This window comes from Trichoderma virens (assembly GCF_000170995.1).
Source record: "Trichoderma virens Gv29-8 chromosome Unknown TRIVIscaffold_86, whole genome shotgun sequence".
NCBI lineage: Eukaryota > Fungi > Ascomycota > Sordariomycetes > Hypocreales > Hypocreaceae > Trichoderma > Trichoderma virens.
Window position 1 is genome coordinate 573,031 of NW_014013663.1, and position 16,506 is coordinate 589,536.

Below are 16,506 nucleotides of genomic sequence, written 5' to 3' on the forward strand. Positions count from 1 at the left end.
TGTGGCACAATGGTCTTGAGGCTGTCGCCCAAACTCGGCCGAAAGTGGATAGAGTGCAGACTCTCGCTCAATTTTAATGAGAGTGAGTGAGCCTTAGCGAAGCCGTAAGCTCACTGTAACCAATGAGCAATATCAAGATTCTGTAGACTTTACGAATTATTAATCGTGTGTGCAACCTAGCCATCTACAAAGTGATATACGGTAGATATCCCAGGAACTATAATAAAAAACAGTGAAATAACATTCGCGTAATAAGTTAGCGCTGAGTAGATGCCTCGAGTCTTTCCCCAGGTATAAATGAAGCAAATACCAGCTCTCTTAACATGGCGCCTATAAGTAAGCTTCTTAGATCTCGAATCAGCAAGTACTTTTTCAGAAAACTCTAGTTCGCTGCTATAGTACATCATAATTCCTTGATAGTTATTGTATCAAGCATTGCTCCTTTTTTTCTGCTACAGATCTCATGTCTCTCCTTCAGGATTGGCCATGGCTCGCTTTGCTGGCGGGAATTCCTTTACTCCTTGAGCTTTGTAAGCCTTCAAAATATTCTCTCGGTGCCGATACGAAATCTCGATCCCAATGGAGCTCCTTACTCAAAGATCAGACTTGGTGGATGCGCGCCGCATTGCCGATGTACCTATTGCATGAATTCGAAGAGCATGGCTATGATCTCTTGGGTAGACGATATGCATTTCAAGCCTATTTCTGCAATAATCTGGTACGGCTTCTATCATATCCTTACACATCACCTTGAATCTTACCAATTTTTTCTGAATTAGGGATTTGAGAATGTCAACGCATGCCCGCTAAGCCCGCTTGTCATCCTGTTTGTTAATGGCACAACTGTATGGATTACTGGGGTTGTCGCTCGGAAAAACATTCGAGTAGCGAGAAGTTTCTACGGGTTTGCCTTTATCAACGGGTTGACTCACGTTATTCCGGCATTAGTAGTTGGTCCAGCATATAACCCTGGCCTTGTCACAACATGGCTATTATTCTTCCCTGGGGCATTTTTTGCACTCAAATCGCTAGGCGGTGCTAAGAGAGCAATTGCAGCTGGAGTTCTATGCCACTTCGTCTTGATGGGTTCAATGAAGCTTGCTGCTAAAGGGTTGGTCTCTGAGTGGGTTCTCTGTGGGGTGCAAGTGTTGAATACCTCATTGTTGATTGCATTCTAATCAAATCTAAAGTTAGCGATCAAATAATGACCTCTTACTCTAAGTATAGTATTTAAAAAAAAAAGTCGCATTCTCTTTAAAATAATAACGGGCTTACTAAATTGCCAAGTACTTACTACAAAAACGTGATGGACGCTACTGGATATCTGAACCTAGATAGATGGTGCCTTGAATGAATCCCCTGGTATTATTTGTAATCAATATCGAATCAAATACATTAACCGTGAAGCTACATGTGAATGTATAGCTAACCAATCGGCTTGCGTTTGAATGGTAAATTCTTGATACCGAAAGAGGGGCCGAGTCTGCCTCGGCTTATAGCCATGACAATCTTACACTAAGATCTTGAGACCGACGGGATCTAGGATTAGCTTACTATCAACCAATGAGATAACTCAAGATTTTGATACGCGGCTAGTAGTTACATTGAGCTTCAAGTTATGTATAACAGAATCATCGTATGATACCCGATTTGACTTCACTAACTGGCATTTTATTATTCCAGATCAGAAGCAACACTGAACAAAGAAGTAGAGCCTTGGACCTAAATGACTGAATATGTGTCAAACTTAGTATGACATGAAAGAATTCTTTGGAATGGCAACGGTCGTAATGCATCCTCGTGATCTTAAGCTGCGCAGAGATATAACTTCTTTATAAAGGGAAAAGCATAACAATAATAGCCCCATAGTACGGAAAAATATTTAAACTAACAAATAATTGAGAAATTTTCTTTGTAGATAATCAGGAGAAGAAAGGAATGCATATATTGAACTGAATTGTATATATACCAGAACACTCTGCTGTTGATCTTGCGATCCATTAATATTTCTACTACTCATGGTTTCGTGATTATTAAACGACAATGGATACTAAAATGATCAATCTCGCAGCCAAACTATTTCGGCATGCACCGACAGTAATGTCAAAATAGTCGGAATGATTGAACAGTCGGTCATCTCCATCTCTGCCGAGGCATGAATAGAATGCCCTTATCGTGGCATCATCAAAAGCAATATTTCGGATATCCGAAACCAATTTGTCATCGCAGCTAGTAGTTTTGTCCGTCGGTAAAGGGCCAATGTAACAAGCCGCAAGATATTTTAACCAGTAGTTCAAGTGCGGACTTTTCCAAGCCCCAGCTCCCTAGTCCCGCAGATCTCCGCAGCGGCCAATCTTGGCGTTCTTTAGAGTTGTCTAGAAACAGGGTCTCTAATTACGCGCTAAAACCATCTGTGATATAAAGACTCTGTCTTTATGATGAGTTAACGTCCATGCTTTTGCAATAAACTATTGTTCGGCAGTGTTTGTTTACCTCAATCATGGCGGAAGAAATGCTTGCTGTCACGGCGCCTGCCTACACCGATCCATCTCGTTATGAACTCTCCAAAGTGCCTCAGCCGATAGTCACAGAGGATACGGATGTAATTATAAGAGTTCATGCTGCGAGTATTAATCCAGTGGATGTGAAGAAGGCAGCTGGAGTATTCAAGCTGGCCGTTAAAGACACGTTGGTGGAAGCTTCCGTATGACGATTTCTGAAGCTCACAATTTACAGTTTTCCATACAAGCTCGGATATGACGCAGCTGGTGTTGTTACCCAGGTTGGAAAGAGTGTAAAAACATTGAAGGTCGGCGATGAGGTTTATACACGGTTGCCAGAAGTTGGTAGAGGTGGGTGATGAGCCTATTTGCTTATCAAACGATATGGTATTGCGACATAACTAACACCACAATGTAGGAGCTTGGAGCGAGTATGCCAAGTGTTCGGAGGAATATGTCGCTCTGAAACCCAAAAACATCACCTTTGGTGAAGCTGCCTCACTACCATTAGCTGCTGTGACGGCACTACAGGTTTTGCGACAGTACAAGGGTTCACTTGAAGGCAAGACGGTATTTATACCAGCCGGCTGTAAGTGATGTCGTTTTCTAGCTGAGATGTTAGGTGGTGAGACTGACCAGTAACGAAAAGTGAGTGGCACTGGAGCATATGCGTGTCAAATAGCGAAGAATGTCTTCCATGCAGGGAAGGTGATCACCACAGTCTCGACAGCCAAGATTCCAAAGGTCCCTGAGCTCCTTGGTGAAGGAGTTGTTGACCAGAGTATGTCCTATTTGGCTCTATACCATAATTCAATACTATTGGTTCGCTGCTAACTTAATTATCAGTTATCGACTATACAAAGGCCGATCCATTGGAAGAAATCCCCTTGCGCTCTGTTGACTTTTTCTTCGACACTACAGGCCAGGCTATGCAATTCCTGCCTCTTTTAGTCCGGTCAACAGGGATGGTGGTATCCATATCTACAAAGCCATCAGCAGCAACACTCCAAGGATCAAGTGTCATGAAACGACCCGACAACCCGCGAATTCCTTTCTACGGCCGAATCTTTCTTGATGCAGGGGATTCGATCAATAAGCTTCGAGCCTACTACTATGGTGTTGAATATAAATACTGGTTCTTGGCCCCGAACGCAAAGGATCTCGACACTTTGACGGGATATGTAGAGGAAGGAAAGTTATTGCCCGTCGTTGGTGCAAGAGTTGACATGATGGATATCGACCAAGTACGCGAAGCGTGTCAAATAATCTATAACGGGAAAGGCGGTCTGGGTAAGACAGTCTTTGAAGTGAATAAGGAGTAAGCATTGTACTCTACAGGATGTGCGAGGTTCCAAGAAACATATCAGCTATTTCCTTTGTTTGCTAGAGATTATATACTCACTACTAGGTTTGCCGAACCCTTGTGCAAATCTCAATAATAGTCATAGTTACATGCCTTAATTGTATTAATTATAATAATTGTCAATATTTTGCTCCAGTCCGAAATAATGCAGCCTATTCTACCACAGTCTTGGTATTTTTGTTTGTTTCAATGAAGACTTAAGTCTAGACGACTTCTCAGTAACTGCCTTCACTGCCTATCCAGATGGGTTTTCTTTTCCACCAAAAGCTCGCCTGTGCATATCACTAAATGAATCACAAGGCAGCGGAGTTTCACTACAGGGCTGCAAATAATATTTCCCAAAGCAACAGAGAGCTGATTCGTGATGCCAAAGCCCGCTCGCCTCGGCACTTCAAGATTTGGCGACCCCACCGATGGCAACGACCCACGAGTGGCCAAAAACGGAGATCCATTCGCTCCAAACGGAGCCGGAGCAACGGCTTTCGAATCCCGTCCGCTTCTGCTCCGGCTCCGAATTCTCTCCATCAATACTTGGGAGCATTTTCAGCTTGAATGCCCAACACTTCAAATCCATATAGCGGTACAAAAGTCTTGTTATTTAATTGCTTAATAAATTGACCTGTGATTACGCCAAAGATTTCTAGAATCCATCAGAAGACTACGGATTGTGTGCCGTGGTTAATCAGCATGATTGGCTGGTCTACAGGACGGAGCCGCCGACGACGGAAGTCAAATACCTATTTTAGCCTTTAGCGGGAGAACGGGAGCCTAAATGACTTTTTTTATATAGCTTGGTGTGCTACTAGTGGTATGGCGAAGTCTTCCAAAAGGATTTGGCGCGCAATATGATGGGTATTTGTGATAGGTTGACTTAAAAGCAGGCGATTGGAGCACTGAAACCGTGCTAGTCCGCCCGACCATTATCTAACGCTCATCATAACGCGTGGGTGGCTATCAAACATGTAATCGACACGCTGGAGTAAGGCCGTTAAATGATCTGGCGGCATCTTATTGGCCATACGTGCCAGCTGTTGACCTTGATCCGGTTCATAACCGTTTCAGTTTGCTTGTTGTTATAGTGACCATATATTTATTATCATTCAAATACCATTTTCGCAGCATCTTTCTGCTCACCGCGCTCCCGAACCATACGAGCAATCGCCATCCCTGTCTCTGACCCCAACTTCTCAAAACCCTGAATAACCCCATCTCTATCACCCTTTCGCATTTCTTGACTCATCTTGAACTTGCCCTCCAAGCGGGTAATTGTTATTTCAATGCCAATGATGTTTTTCTTCAACAACTCAAGCCATCGCTCCGGTGCCTCGGATACCTCCCACGGCTCGGGTCGGCCATCTTTGCCGGTGTAGCCCATGATTGACTCTTCGCTGTGCTTTGACAGGTCGTCGAGCTGCCGAGAGAGAAACTCGATAGTATCCTTGGATTTAGAATCGTGGTATATCTTGGCCTTGCCGTAGACCTGTGCAGTGGCATAGTTCCAGGTAGGCGCTACTTTTGCAGTTGTAGGCTTTGTTTCGACGTAGAAAACTGGTGGTACATAATGGTGATGGGGAGAGGTAAACAAAACCAAGACTTCTTGCTCCAGGGCATTGCCGTTGGCCGGTGCCCCAAGAGCTACAGCGTCTGTCAAGGTCCTGCTTTGGGGGTTCTGGCGAGCCATGTGCCCTTTTAAGGTGCCAAGCTCGGTCTCGCTAGACTCATCGTTGATATCCAAGAGAAATGGGATGTGGCTAACTTGGATCAGAGGATGCGTATCCGATGGAATGGCAGTGGTCAAGACACCTAGTGGAAAATCTCTGATGAGCTGCCGCAAGGCAGGAATGCTAGATTCGCTGTGAACTGGAGGAAGAAACATTTTGGTGAGGATGAAAATTGAAAAGATTTGATCGCCTATCTACGTCGGGAGGCAGCATATAGCGGCTATTAATACTTGTGGATATCTTCAATACCTTATTTGCGATAACATCAAGTATGTGAGTTATATGCAGGTAAGATATTCGGCTCCCAAACGTATAGCCTACTATCGATGGCCGTTTTCTCCTTGGTAGCTCAGGTATTATAGGTTACGTCGATTTCCTTATACATACCTATATAAAAAGACCAGACATGGTGTTGAGACTAACTTCTCATCATCCGCCTGATACCCATAAGTGAAAAAAATTCTTAGTTCCGCCATCACTTGAATCGAATAGTACTTTTAAGCCTGTGTTTCAAACAGCATCCGTATAACAAGCCCCACAAATTGTCCAAAGAGATAGCCTACATGGGTAGTAAGGTCAGTGAAAGGCTATCAGATTGAGTAGGCTAAGTTTGGATAGAAAGAGTAGTTGTTTCCATTTTGTAGGCTTATGTAAATTATATAAATCGCCTTCCCATCTGGAACAAATATTAAAGTGGTTGGATACGCCAGTCCTCCGATTTCATTGAACAAGACTCCTCTCTCGTCCATGGCAATTCCCCCATGCTCAGGGCCGGATTTGGACCGGGAATAAAACAAAACCACAATCTTCGTTTTGTCCAGGTCATCTGCGACCATTCCGAGGACTTCTCTCTTACATATTGACGCGATTACTCAAAGTCTCCGGCCCCTCGGCAACAATTCGTACCATGGCATCTTGAAAATCGCAACACGACCCATGCCCACATATGGCTAGCGAGCGTGGGGAACGATCCAAGGGGCTTGGCAGGGGCATCGGTAATACGAATTGCTCCGAAGCGTCTGCGGAGCGCAGACCATTCATTGAATGTCATCTTCAAGCCACTCGTGCCCAGCTCTACGTAACGCCCCCAAACCCATTCGACGAATGAAAACATATGCATTTCATCATGAAGAAGTAGATTTGAAGGCAGTGCAGCGGCTTTACCGAAATTCTCTCAGTGAGATAGACAGGGTACAATTGACTTGTTTACTTTAGTGGTGGAAGTTCTTTGGAACTTTGATTGGAACTACTCGCCCATCTCAACTACGCCACTTATATCACAATTGCCAAGATATATTTCTCCGGTGGAAACATATCCAAAACGTGTTTCAAGACGGTCATACTTGTATTATCGTAATCCATGGTGAGATAAGAACCCAGCTAGAACAATACGTACGCATGCGGGTAGGGAGGGCTAGTTACGCTTCTGGACCCAAACACAGACGCCTTCTTGCCGAGTCAAAAATCGATTGTGGCAATGCGGAGAACATGTAACCAACAAGCAAAGGGGGGTGTGTCACTCCGGCCCTGTTGCAGCAAAGGGAACGCGTAATGCATCCGAAGTTTCCATTGTCTTGGCTGACAGACGCCTACATCCCCAACTGCCGATGCCTGAAGCGTTAGATGTGAAGCATAGCGATTGAAATTCTAATCACATTTTGTTGTTCCCGCTGGTCCGTGTCACGCTGATTCTCAGTTTCGAAGTCCATGTTGCCCAACCTTGCTGAACACTGCCGATGTAACCTGGTGCCATCCCATCTTTCTGTCAGGTAGCGTCCTCTGTGGTAACATATGAAGATACATGGATCTGTATATCCAAAGAACAATCAGTTTTGTGTACTCCCAATCACAAGGACAGTAAAACAGCAGTAGATGATTCATAAATTTTTTTTTTTAATTGTTATTCAATTATATGTTATATTATTAAGAACGCAGAATCAGCTCCCAGTCTAGTTAGGTGAGCATTCGGCGGTATCATATCATTATTCCCTTGCACCGTCCGTGGTTATTTCAGCAAAAATACTCCATGCAGTAAATCAGACTCCCTTTTGACCAAGATGCAGCCATTATCGCAATATATATACGTAGAAAAAGTTACCATCCTCGTCATCTTCTATGCCAACTTGCTCTCCTTGATAGCATAAGTAATGGTTGATGGAACCTTGCGAAGGCAAGTTTCGCATATTAGTAGAAGCAGGTAGTTGATGAGGTATAAGCCGGCAAGCAGTCCTACTGCTCCCGCGAGGAACCAGGTCCAGGGTCGTGTGCCCAGCCACATGAGAGCATGGGCATCTGCTTTGTGCCAAGTGGCGCTCTCGAGGTCGGTGATGTAGGATCCAAGGTCAGGGGGATCGATGACCTGCACGGTTGGTGATGGCAGTGAAGGCTGGCCTAGCAGATAGTCCTTGACGACGAGACTAAGGAAGAGCGGTCCAGAGGACATCATGATGTTGGCGTAGGGCTGGATCTCGGCCCAGAACCTGGTGATGTCGTAGAACAAGGGGAGTTTGGAGACGGCTGCGGCGTAGGCTGGATGTCTGGCGGTGGAAATCATGAAGTCGTTGGTGACGCCGGTGGGCAGCGTCGACTTGAACAGAGCATAGTGCTGTCCCGGGCCCTTTTCAAGCTCCTCAAAGGGAATGGTTTCGTTGCAGAAGGTGTCCATGTCGAGATAAATACCGCCATAGTGGTGCAGGACAAAGTAACGGATGGCATCAGCGCGTTGGATGGGGAAGGCATAACCATCCCAGTTCTCCACAAACCAGGGGTACTCGGTAGCGATGAATTCGCGAGCCAGCTCGTCAGTCCACAGCTAGAGGGGTCAATGCTCGTTAGAAAATATATATCAATATCGAAATCCGTCATTACACCGACTCACCTTGTACTCAAAGTCGGCATACGTCTCCTTGCAACTGCGCTGCGAGGCAACCCATTTCTGGGGGATGGTGCTGTTGGCAGTGGTCTGGTGCAGAATGCGAGGGATCTTGGGGTGGCCCAGGTCGTCGTCGTCGGAAAAGGGCGACGAGCTCCACGTGTCGTTGCGAGGAATGGTGATACGAGGGCTGAACAGCTCGTCGTTTCGGCGCAGCAGCGTGATGAGAGGCTCGAGCGAGTAGAGCAGCAGGCCGACGATGGTCACGTCGACCAGCAGCAGCATAAAGACGGCGGCCTTGCTGAGTCTGGGGAAGCGCAGAAACTTGAGGGCTCTTCGCTGGGTGGACGATGGAGAGCGAGACTCGCGCGCCGGGCGCTCTCCGCGCTCCTCGTCAAACTGCCGCTCGTTGCTGAACATTCTGGAGGCCGGCCCGGGATGCTGCGAGGTGGTGATGAAGGAGGTTGAGGAGGCCAGATCAGATCAAGCAACCGAGCATGAAGCCAAACAAAACACAGAACACAGACCAGACACTACCAGGCCAGACCTCTTAAGTCCCGCAGCGCACGAGATTTTTATCACTGAGCGAGCCCGCTAGCACTCGGCCTACAGCGAGCGCCTGGGCCAAGGGACGCTGCCGAGGGCGCTGATTGGATGGGCCCAACAGGGGATGCGATGCGAGCCTGGGGCCTAGGCCTTGCTGGTTCTAGGGGCCTTTGTTTTGGAACAGGCGCTAGGCTGCAAGCCGCCTAAGACGGGCCCTTGCGCGCTCTTGTGGCGGCATCAACAGCCTCCATGGGGGGCACGAGTACAAGTAGAGGTGCTAGTACATAGTACTAGGTACGGCAAAGATTTGATGCTCTCTGTTGCGAGGGCACGGCGTATCGTATCGTATCGTCCAGTTGGTATCGGCGAGGTACCTGTCGGCCGCTGCTCTGGTGGCGTCTGGCTCCAGGTCGTGTCCCATGGAACCATGTCAGGTACGCGCAAATACTTCCCTCGGCGCCTTGCCAATCTCAGATTAATCACAAGACCCCGGTTCAGCCCCCCACAGCGCTGGGCAGCCCTACTCCAAAAGAGTCGATTTGAGGCGTCGCTTATACGTGTATCAATACGGGTATAATTAAGCTAATGTACCGTGGCAAGCGCAGTTCCTGGGTTGCTGGGCTTGCTGGGCTTGCTGGGCTTGCTGGGCCTGCAAACGACCGACCAGCGCTGCCAAGGCAAATGATGCCACCAGGCGAAACAGTTATTTTGTCGACGGCACCGACCTCCGGCATGGCGGCCATCTGACGCGCGTTCGCCAGCTGCGAGGAGGCTGTTGTACCCGCGGGTGGCCACGCAACTGCGTCGAGGCGGTGCCAGCCGTGACGTGACGAATGCTGCGTCTGCGTCTTGTTGCGGGTGAGCCAATAGCAGCTAATAGCAAATAAAGAATCTTCTTTTCTTTGGGCTCGGAGATTGCTCGCTGCATCGGTTTTGCACCCGTTGACCACCACCTCCAGCGCTGCGCTCGTACGGTGCCGCGTTCCGGTTCACACTCTGACGCCTCTTCAGCCGCCGGGCTTGGACCCTTTTTTTTCTCTTTCGTCTTCTTCCGCCACTGCGGGTGCAAGATTACTTTTTAACCGGGGCTGATTCGCACCTGCAAGACCAGCTAGTAGTAGTAGGAGTAGTAACAACATAACCGCCCCCCTGATCCATCCTCATGTCTTGTCGACCGTTGCAAGATTCGCGAGGTTCGGGCCGCGACATGTGATTCTGATGCTTGGATTTGGATTTGGACTTGGACTCGTTCTAGCCACCACGTCGGAATGCTGCCATCGGTATCTTGCTTGAGCTGAGGCCGACGACACCCTTTCTTTGTGTTTGCAAGTCATGCGCTCTGGCCGAGGCTAATGCACTCATTCCACGACAATTCTCTCGACAATCCAATCCCTATTGCGGGGTTGAAACGGGGTTGGGCTAGCGTGCGAAGCCGTCCTGGGAAAAGTGGAAGATCTAGGATTGTTGTTGCAGTAGCCGCTGCTGATCCGTTGGAGGCCTGTTGCAAACAAGTTCTTTTCGCAAACACGCCCTTTGCTTGATGACGTCGGTGCTTTTTGCGTTGTATTGGGTACTCCGTAGACGTACAGAGTACAGACTGGACAAACAGCACCGAGTACAGTCACAGTCACAGTCTTGGCTGAGCGGGAAAAGGGAATGAAGCAACTCGAGGCAAAAAAACTGGAAGCCGAAAGTGGGACAATGCAGGGTTCTAAATTGGCGCTCACTCTCAGCTCTCAGACACTCAACGTCCAGGCACATGGCAAGATAAGCTAGGTACTTGGCCACTGTACCTATCAAGGCCGGGGAAATAGAAGCGCCGAGCAGTTGGATGGAGCCAGTCACCTGACTGCGTCATGTCTCATCTCACGCTAGGACGGATATGGATACCGGCCAATTCTGGCTGTTGATTTCCAGAAGCCAGTGGATAATAATAGGGGTGATACATAGTACACCGCACATGCAATGGGAAATATTGATGATGAGATGCTCACTCTCGCTACTTTCGATACTACCTAATACTAAAGACCTAAGATGGATGACCTAATCGTGGCTATTTTGAGATACTTTGAGATATTTTGAGAGAGCCGCATTCCATGCTGCCGAATTCCGTACCTATTCTCGTACTACGGAGGATTAACACACGAGGCTACGGAGTACGAGCACAGCATCATGTGAAACCCGCGACTCAGACACGATGAATCAATCAACTCCGATTTGAACCAGCAGCAGCAAAAAAAAAAAAAAAGAGAGAGAGATGAAAATAGCCACACCCAAGTCATTCATATTTTCGTCGTCCAAACTGCTCTTCTTCTGACTCGCTCTCGTTCCTCGTCCTCGCTTCCACTCCTCAATCAATCCTGGGCCCCGCCCCTGCCTGCAGGACCTTAGTCAGCTATGAAACATGCATGAAACCTCCAATCTTGCGTGCTGGGCACTGAGGGGCTCCCGCCATCTCGAGCCTAATCTCGAGGCTTCGTTCCGTCATCCATACCAATGACCTAATCAAGACACGGTCCCGCCTCCAAGTTCTCGTCCGTGTACGAGTAGAACGAAATCCCACGCCAAGGGTCTTATCGTGATAGCCTAAATTTAACTTTGTTGGGCGCGGACCTGGATCAGCATCAGGAGCTCCGGGTAATAGGCTTTTACGAGGAGAATCGAGTAGCTTCAAGTGGCTTCAACCGACCGCATGTCACTGCGAATATACTGACCATGAGTCCACTTCATGGGGAGTGCCAGGTACGTATGGGGCATCTACAAGCTAGACCACCCCACTACTTGCAAGCCGAAAGAGCCAGGGACACTGATTGATGCCACCGTCCAGGCCTTACATCTGTCCGATAACAAAAAATGCATGAAAGAGGCTACCCATGCCAACGGCGTCTTCTGTTGGTTCCATTCCAAGCAGGTCTATGGGCTCTACAAGGGGTATAAACGACGCAATGCCAAGCTGGATGCATTGGAGAGAAAGCCCCCCTCTTACCTAAAGGCAACCAAGGTTCCTCTTGTGAACCAGACCTTTGAGGATATCAACGCGGTGCATTCCCATCTTTTCGACAGATATGTCCTCACCGGACAAGTCATCGACGCTCGCAGGCTTCACCATTCTCACTTCTATTCGGCCCAGCTCGATTTTGGGCATCAATCATACCTTGACAAGCTCAGCAGCAACCGACACATTATTCTTCGGTCTTTGGAGAGACTGGAAAAGCGGACTGCAGATGTGCTATACCAAAAGGAGCAATGGTTCGCCTGGGTGCGCCAGGCACAAGAAGACGAGGAGGCAACTCGTGACAAGGAGCAGAAAAAGATCAAACAGGAGGCTGCCTTGTTCAAGCGTCACCGAGACAAGCTACAGGCTAGACTAGAGCAGGCAAGACGAGAAGAGGAACAAAGGAGCCAGGATGCCTATCTTGAAGCTGCTTTCAGGGAGCGTATGGATATGTCAGCAGACGAATGGGAGAATGATGAGGCGTGGGACCCCATCAAAGACACGGACCACGACAAGCGCAACCAGTACATTAATCTGATCAAACACTTCCTCTGGATGGATGCTGCGGATATCGACAACAGCCAAGATGCTCCTCTAGTTGAGTCAAAAGCTCAGGCCCAGGCGGAGGAGGCTGCCGAGGACCAACAGGAGGAAAAAGGCCCAAAACTCTCCAGAAAAGCAAAGAAAAAGAGCAAGGCCAAGAAGAGTGCCGTCAAGCCTGCCGATCATGGCACTTCTGGCGCTTCCCCAACGGATCAGAGTGGACAAAGCAGGCTCGTGGCCATGCGGCAAAGCGAGGCCAAAAAAACAGACTCCGACCAACAGATGCCCGATAGGAACAATATTGAAACAGAACAGGAGATGAGAAAACGCCTGAGCCAGGGAGTCGACAAGAAAATGGACAATGCTTGGGGCTTCCATATCGTTGGATCGGTGCAAAATCCCTATGAGACGTTTAAGAAGACGGCACCGATGACCAACGACGAGATCGAGACTGCCATCAAGGATATTAGAGAAATCAAGTTGCTACTCTTCTGTCGTCTGTTGCTTGCACAAGCATCCATGTTGCCCGCTGCACTACGTGCTAGTAGCGTGCACGAGTTCCTCAACGATTCCGAGGTTTTCGACTCGGATTTGCGGGATATCTGTTTGAAGCTAGAAACCCCTTCTCTCCAGCAGATTCGAGATGCGTGTGCCGACTTTGCACGCAGAGATGATGCAGAGGAGGCTGGTGGCAGCGAAGCTATAGATGACAGCGGGTCGGATGATGAAGAAGCTTTTCGCGACAAGGTGGGCGACCATGGCCGTTATATGCACCTCCACACAGAGGAATGGTTCCTAAACGAGCTGGTCGGCCAGCCGCGCCAGGAAGCCACCTCCTCAACACAGAGATCTCGAGTAACAATTTGTGGTAAGAAGGTGTGGAATCACGCCAGTGAAAAGGCAATGTCCCGAGACGGCTGGCTGCAGTTCTCAATCATAGCCAAAGACTGCAGCTTTAAACATGCCATCCAACTCTGCCGGAATTGGGCTGAGTTCTCCGAACTGAATCTCCTTACCCTGTGGCAGTTTTTCCCTGCTTCTAATTGGGAATCTTGGGGCAGCAACAAGCTTATCCGGCAGTTGCTTGAGTTGCAGTTTTTCCCTTATTTTATTGATCTTGAAGCCCAGCGATACCGTCGTCGTTTCAAGGCCAGTGGGCGAGGTCAATTACGTCGCCAGCATGACGTGATCGAGACGAGGAACATCATTGTCGGCCACATGAAGCGCCGAGACCCAGTCACCCGCCGCTTCCTGCAGTACCTCACAATGAGGACTGGGGAGCTGCTGGTCCTGGTACGGGACGGCAAAAATGGCCGTGTCATAACGGCTCCTCCTGATGCGCATCTGTGGACTTATCGCAGGAAAAAGGGCATCGGAAGAGCCTCAAAGAATGAATGGCAGAATCTCCTAGAGGTGGGCCCTGATTACTTCGACATGACTGATTCACTGAGGGAATGGCGCTTTGGGTTCGATGACTTTTACGACGTCTACATCTGGGATTTGGTGCCTGATGCATCACCGCTGCGCATGTATAATGTCATCATCTCGGTGTGTTTCCTTTACCAAGTGTAGGAGTTACGTACGATGCTAACTGGACTGCGAACAGGAACTTCGCAAAGCATGGCGCTTTACCCAGCCTTTAGATATGTATGCTCACATGGAACCGCTCTTACGAACTTTGACTAGGGAGAAGGAAACGATGCGCACGCGCAAGATAAACCCTGGCGAACAGGTCGAGAGTCTCTGGGATGTTGTGACAGGCGATGACGTAGAATTCTGCCTTTACGATGCCAGAGGAACCGCCGTGACTTGGCCACCCAAGGATCCCAACAGCAGTGAACTTGCCAACTTCCATTACCTGTTCTACAACAAAGCCAATGTTGTAGAGGACGAGGTTTTATTCCCAGACGGACTGGCAGCTAACAGAGAAAGGCATTTCCGAGAAATAAGAAATGCCATCGATCGCTTTGAACATCCTATGCTCCCTAGTAGGCCGCGATATTTCGAAAGAGGGATGACGGCAATTCTTGAGGGGCAAGATCTCGAGACTACGCTTAATCAGGTGATGGATAGTGATGAGGGGAGTATCTGGGCCCTTCCAGCGATTTGGGAATCCGGCTTAGAGAAGCTCCTACAAGGAACTCTTTCAGCGGAACAGCGTCAAGTCCTTGAGAAGGCTGGGCTTGGCACTATCAAAGAAAGCCAATTGTTGGCCGATCGCCTCAAAAAGGTGGATCCCATGGAGCAGATGGAACGCGAAAGATCTATCGGTAAGCATTTACATATGAAGATTTATTCTTGCTAGGATTTGTATGATGAAGAAACTAACTATCCACTACCAGAGTTTAAGGTGGCGTTCCATCAGGCAGATCTTGAACCGGGATGTACCAAAAAGTATATACGAATCGAAACAGTCATCTCTACTATGCTCAAACTTGCTCCAGTGAAATCGGCCGATTGGGTTTATTACATCGCCGAGCTAATGAACTGGCTTGATGTCCATGTCGCTGATGATGACTACTATGGAGATTTTGCTTCAGACCCGTGGTCCCACGGTTTCATTGTTCAAGACATGGTACAAGCTTTCTCGGCTATGGCCTTGTTCTTCCCAGAAGTGGGTGTGGTTGCTCATGTGACGGAATTTCTCAAATTTGAACCGCTTGAGCAGTTCAGAAAGTCTCTCCTATTTGACCCACGAGAACGAAACAAGACCCGGCCCGACCGAAGGACCAGAACAAGCTTCAAATTTCGCGATGTGAAATTCTGGACCGAGTGGAACGCTGTTCGGGAGCAAAAACAGCACTTTTCAGATATTTTCCCGTTCGATTGGAGCGTCGCTATCCGCCCCATCATTGCCAAATGTGAGTCACATCTGTGAGCTCCAACAGAAGTAATTGCTAACATGTCGCAGTATATCGAACGGGCATCATTGCTCCGGCACATCTCCAGAATGTTCCAGAAATCGTCGCAGGTGTGGCTACAGCAATGACTGAGCCTCACCGCCCCGACAAACTGGATCTTTTCATCAGCTATTATGACCCTCACAACCGATTTCCAACAACGTTCCCCCACTTTGCTGGTCCGGATAATTGGCCGAAGATACTTCCTCATGCTGAGGCTTTTGCAAAAGAGCACCAAAATGCTCGCTTCGCCCTTCTCCGAATCTGGACGGCGCCGCACTTTTACCCGCTCATGCTGGGGGCAAGTAATCGACAAGGGAACAGCTTCCTCGATAGTGTCAGCCGACCATGGGAGTGGAGGTTTGTGAGTAAAGATATTCCGGGTAGCGAGTTTAGCATGCATAAGACCATTACAAAGGCGTTGGCTCATGCGAAAGAGCAGTTTGGAGACCGAGTGGTCGTGAGGGGTGATTTGGTCCTTGTCATGGGAGAAGACGCTGCTGACCTGTTTAAATACTGCACGGCTGCGACGTTTGCTATTCAGACGAGGCCGTGGCTGAGAGAGATTGATCTGTGGAAGAGTTTTATCAATGTTGATTTGGATTTGTTGAAGGAGTTGGATCCTGTCTGGCTGGATTAACGTTTGCTATATCTATCGGCATTTATGATATGGGCCTGGATGTTCTAGATTGTTTGCAGCTTGCTATATACCGCACCAGGTCTTTTGAACGGCATGATTGTTTACGTATGAGATATATACTATTCAAGATACAACAGTGATGCACTATGGACTGTGACTGCGAATCTGACAATACAAGTGGCTGACGCCGAGAAAATTGTCAATTTATGGTCGGACTTTTATGTGGCTTTTGCGTTTATGTTCCAAGAATATCGGATAATCCAGTCTACTTGACCCAGAACCAATTTATGTTGGCAAAGGTATTGGGTTATAAGCTTCAGTTTAATTACATTGTATCGCGCTTGTATTCAATATTGGGGCCGATGATAACGAGTGACTAGGTTAAATTATCTGCCTAATGAGTGACTATCTAAGCTACCAAAAGA

The 16,506-nt window shown here is 48.1% G+C and overlaps 6 protein-coding genes across 6 annotated transcripts; 4 read left to right on the forward strand and 2 right to left on the reverse strand.

The window, feature by feature from the left end:
* Nucleotides 1-460: 460 nt before the first annotated feature.
* On the forward strand, nt 461-1,178 carry TRIVIDRAFT_47568 (uncharacterized protein; the record flags this gene model as incomplete). The annotated part of the gene is made up of 2 exons (XM_014097167.1): nt 461-718; nt 780-1,178. Coding segments are annotated over 2 exons (657 nt in total), but the record flags the coding sequence as incomplete, so codon positions are not given.
* Nucleotides 1,179-2,500: 1,322 nt separating this feature from the next.
* On the forward strand, nt 2,501-3,823 carry TRIVIDRAFT_159016 (uncharacterized protein; the record flags this gene model as incomplete). Its single annotated transcript, XM_014097168.1, has 5 exons — nt 2,501-2,688; nt 2,737-2,852; nt 2,920-3,090; nt 3,151-3,282; nt 3,348-3,823. The coding sequence occupies 5 exons, from the start codon at nt 2,501-2,503 to the stop codon at nt 3,821-3,823; spliced, it is 1,083 nt and encodes a 360-aa protein (XP_013952643.1).
* A 1,137-nt stretch (nt 3,824-4,960) lies between these two features.
* TRIVIDRAFT_47554 (uncharacterized protein) lies at nt 4,961-5,740 on the reverse strand (the record flags this gene model as incomplete). The annotated part of the gene is made up of 1 exon (XM_014097169.1): nt 4,961-5,740. One exon carries the CDS (start codon nt 5,738-5,740, stop codon nt 4,961-4,963), a length of 780 nt encoding a protein of 259 aa, XP_013952644.1.
* Nucleotides 5,741-7,698: 1,958 nt separating this feature from the next.
* On the reverse strand, nt 7,699-8,877 carry TRIVIDRAFT_158945 (glycosyltransferase family 32 protein; the record flags this gene model as incomplete). The annotated part of the gene is made up of 2 exons (XM_014097374.1): nt 7,699-8,397; nt 8,464-8,877. The coding sequence occupies 2 exons, from the start codon at nt 8,875-8,877 to the stop codon at nt 7,699-7,701; spliced, it is 1,113 nt and encodes a 370-aa protein (XP_013952849.1).
* A 2,968-nt stretch (nt 8,878-11,845) lies between these two features.
* TRIVIDRAFT_10766 (uncharacterized protein) lies at nt 11,846-14,816 on the forward strand (the record flags this gene model as incomplete). The annotated part of the gene is made up of 2 exons (XM_014096975.1): nt 11,846-14,089; nt 14,148-14,816. Coding segments are annotated over 2 exons (2,913 nt in total), but the record flags the coding sequence as incomplete, so codon positions are not given.
* Nucleotides 14,817-15,023: 207 nt separating this feature from the next.
* Nucleotides 15,024-16,081, forward strand: TRIVIDRAFT_47578 (uncharacterized protein; the record flags this gene model as incomplete). Its single annotated transcript, XM_014097170.1, has 3 exons — nt 15,024-15,402; nt 15,453-15,746; nt 15,816-16,081. The coding sequence occupies 3 exons, from the start codon at nt 15,024-15,026 to the stop codon at nt 16,079-16,081; spliced, it is 939 nt and encodes a 312-aa protein (XP_013952645.1).
* Nucleotides 16,082-16,506: the final 425 nt, after the last annotated feature.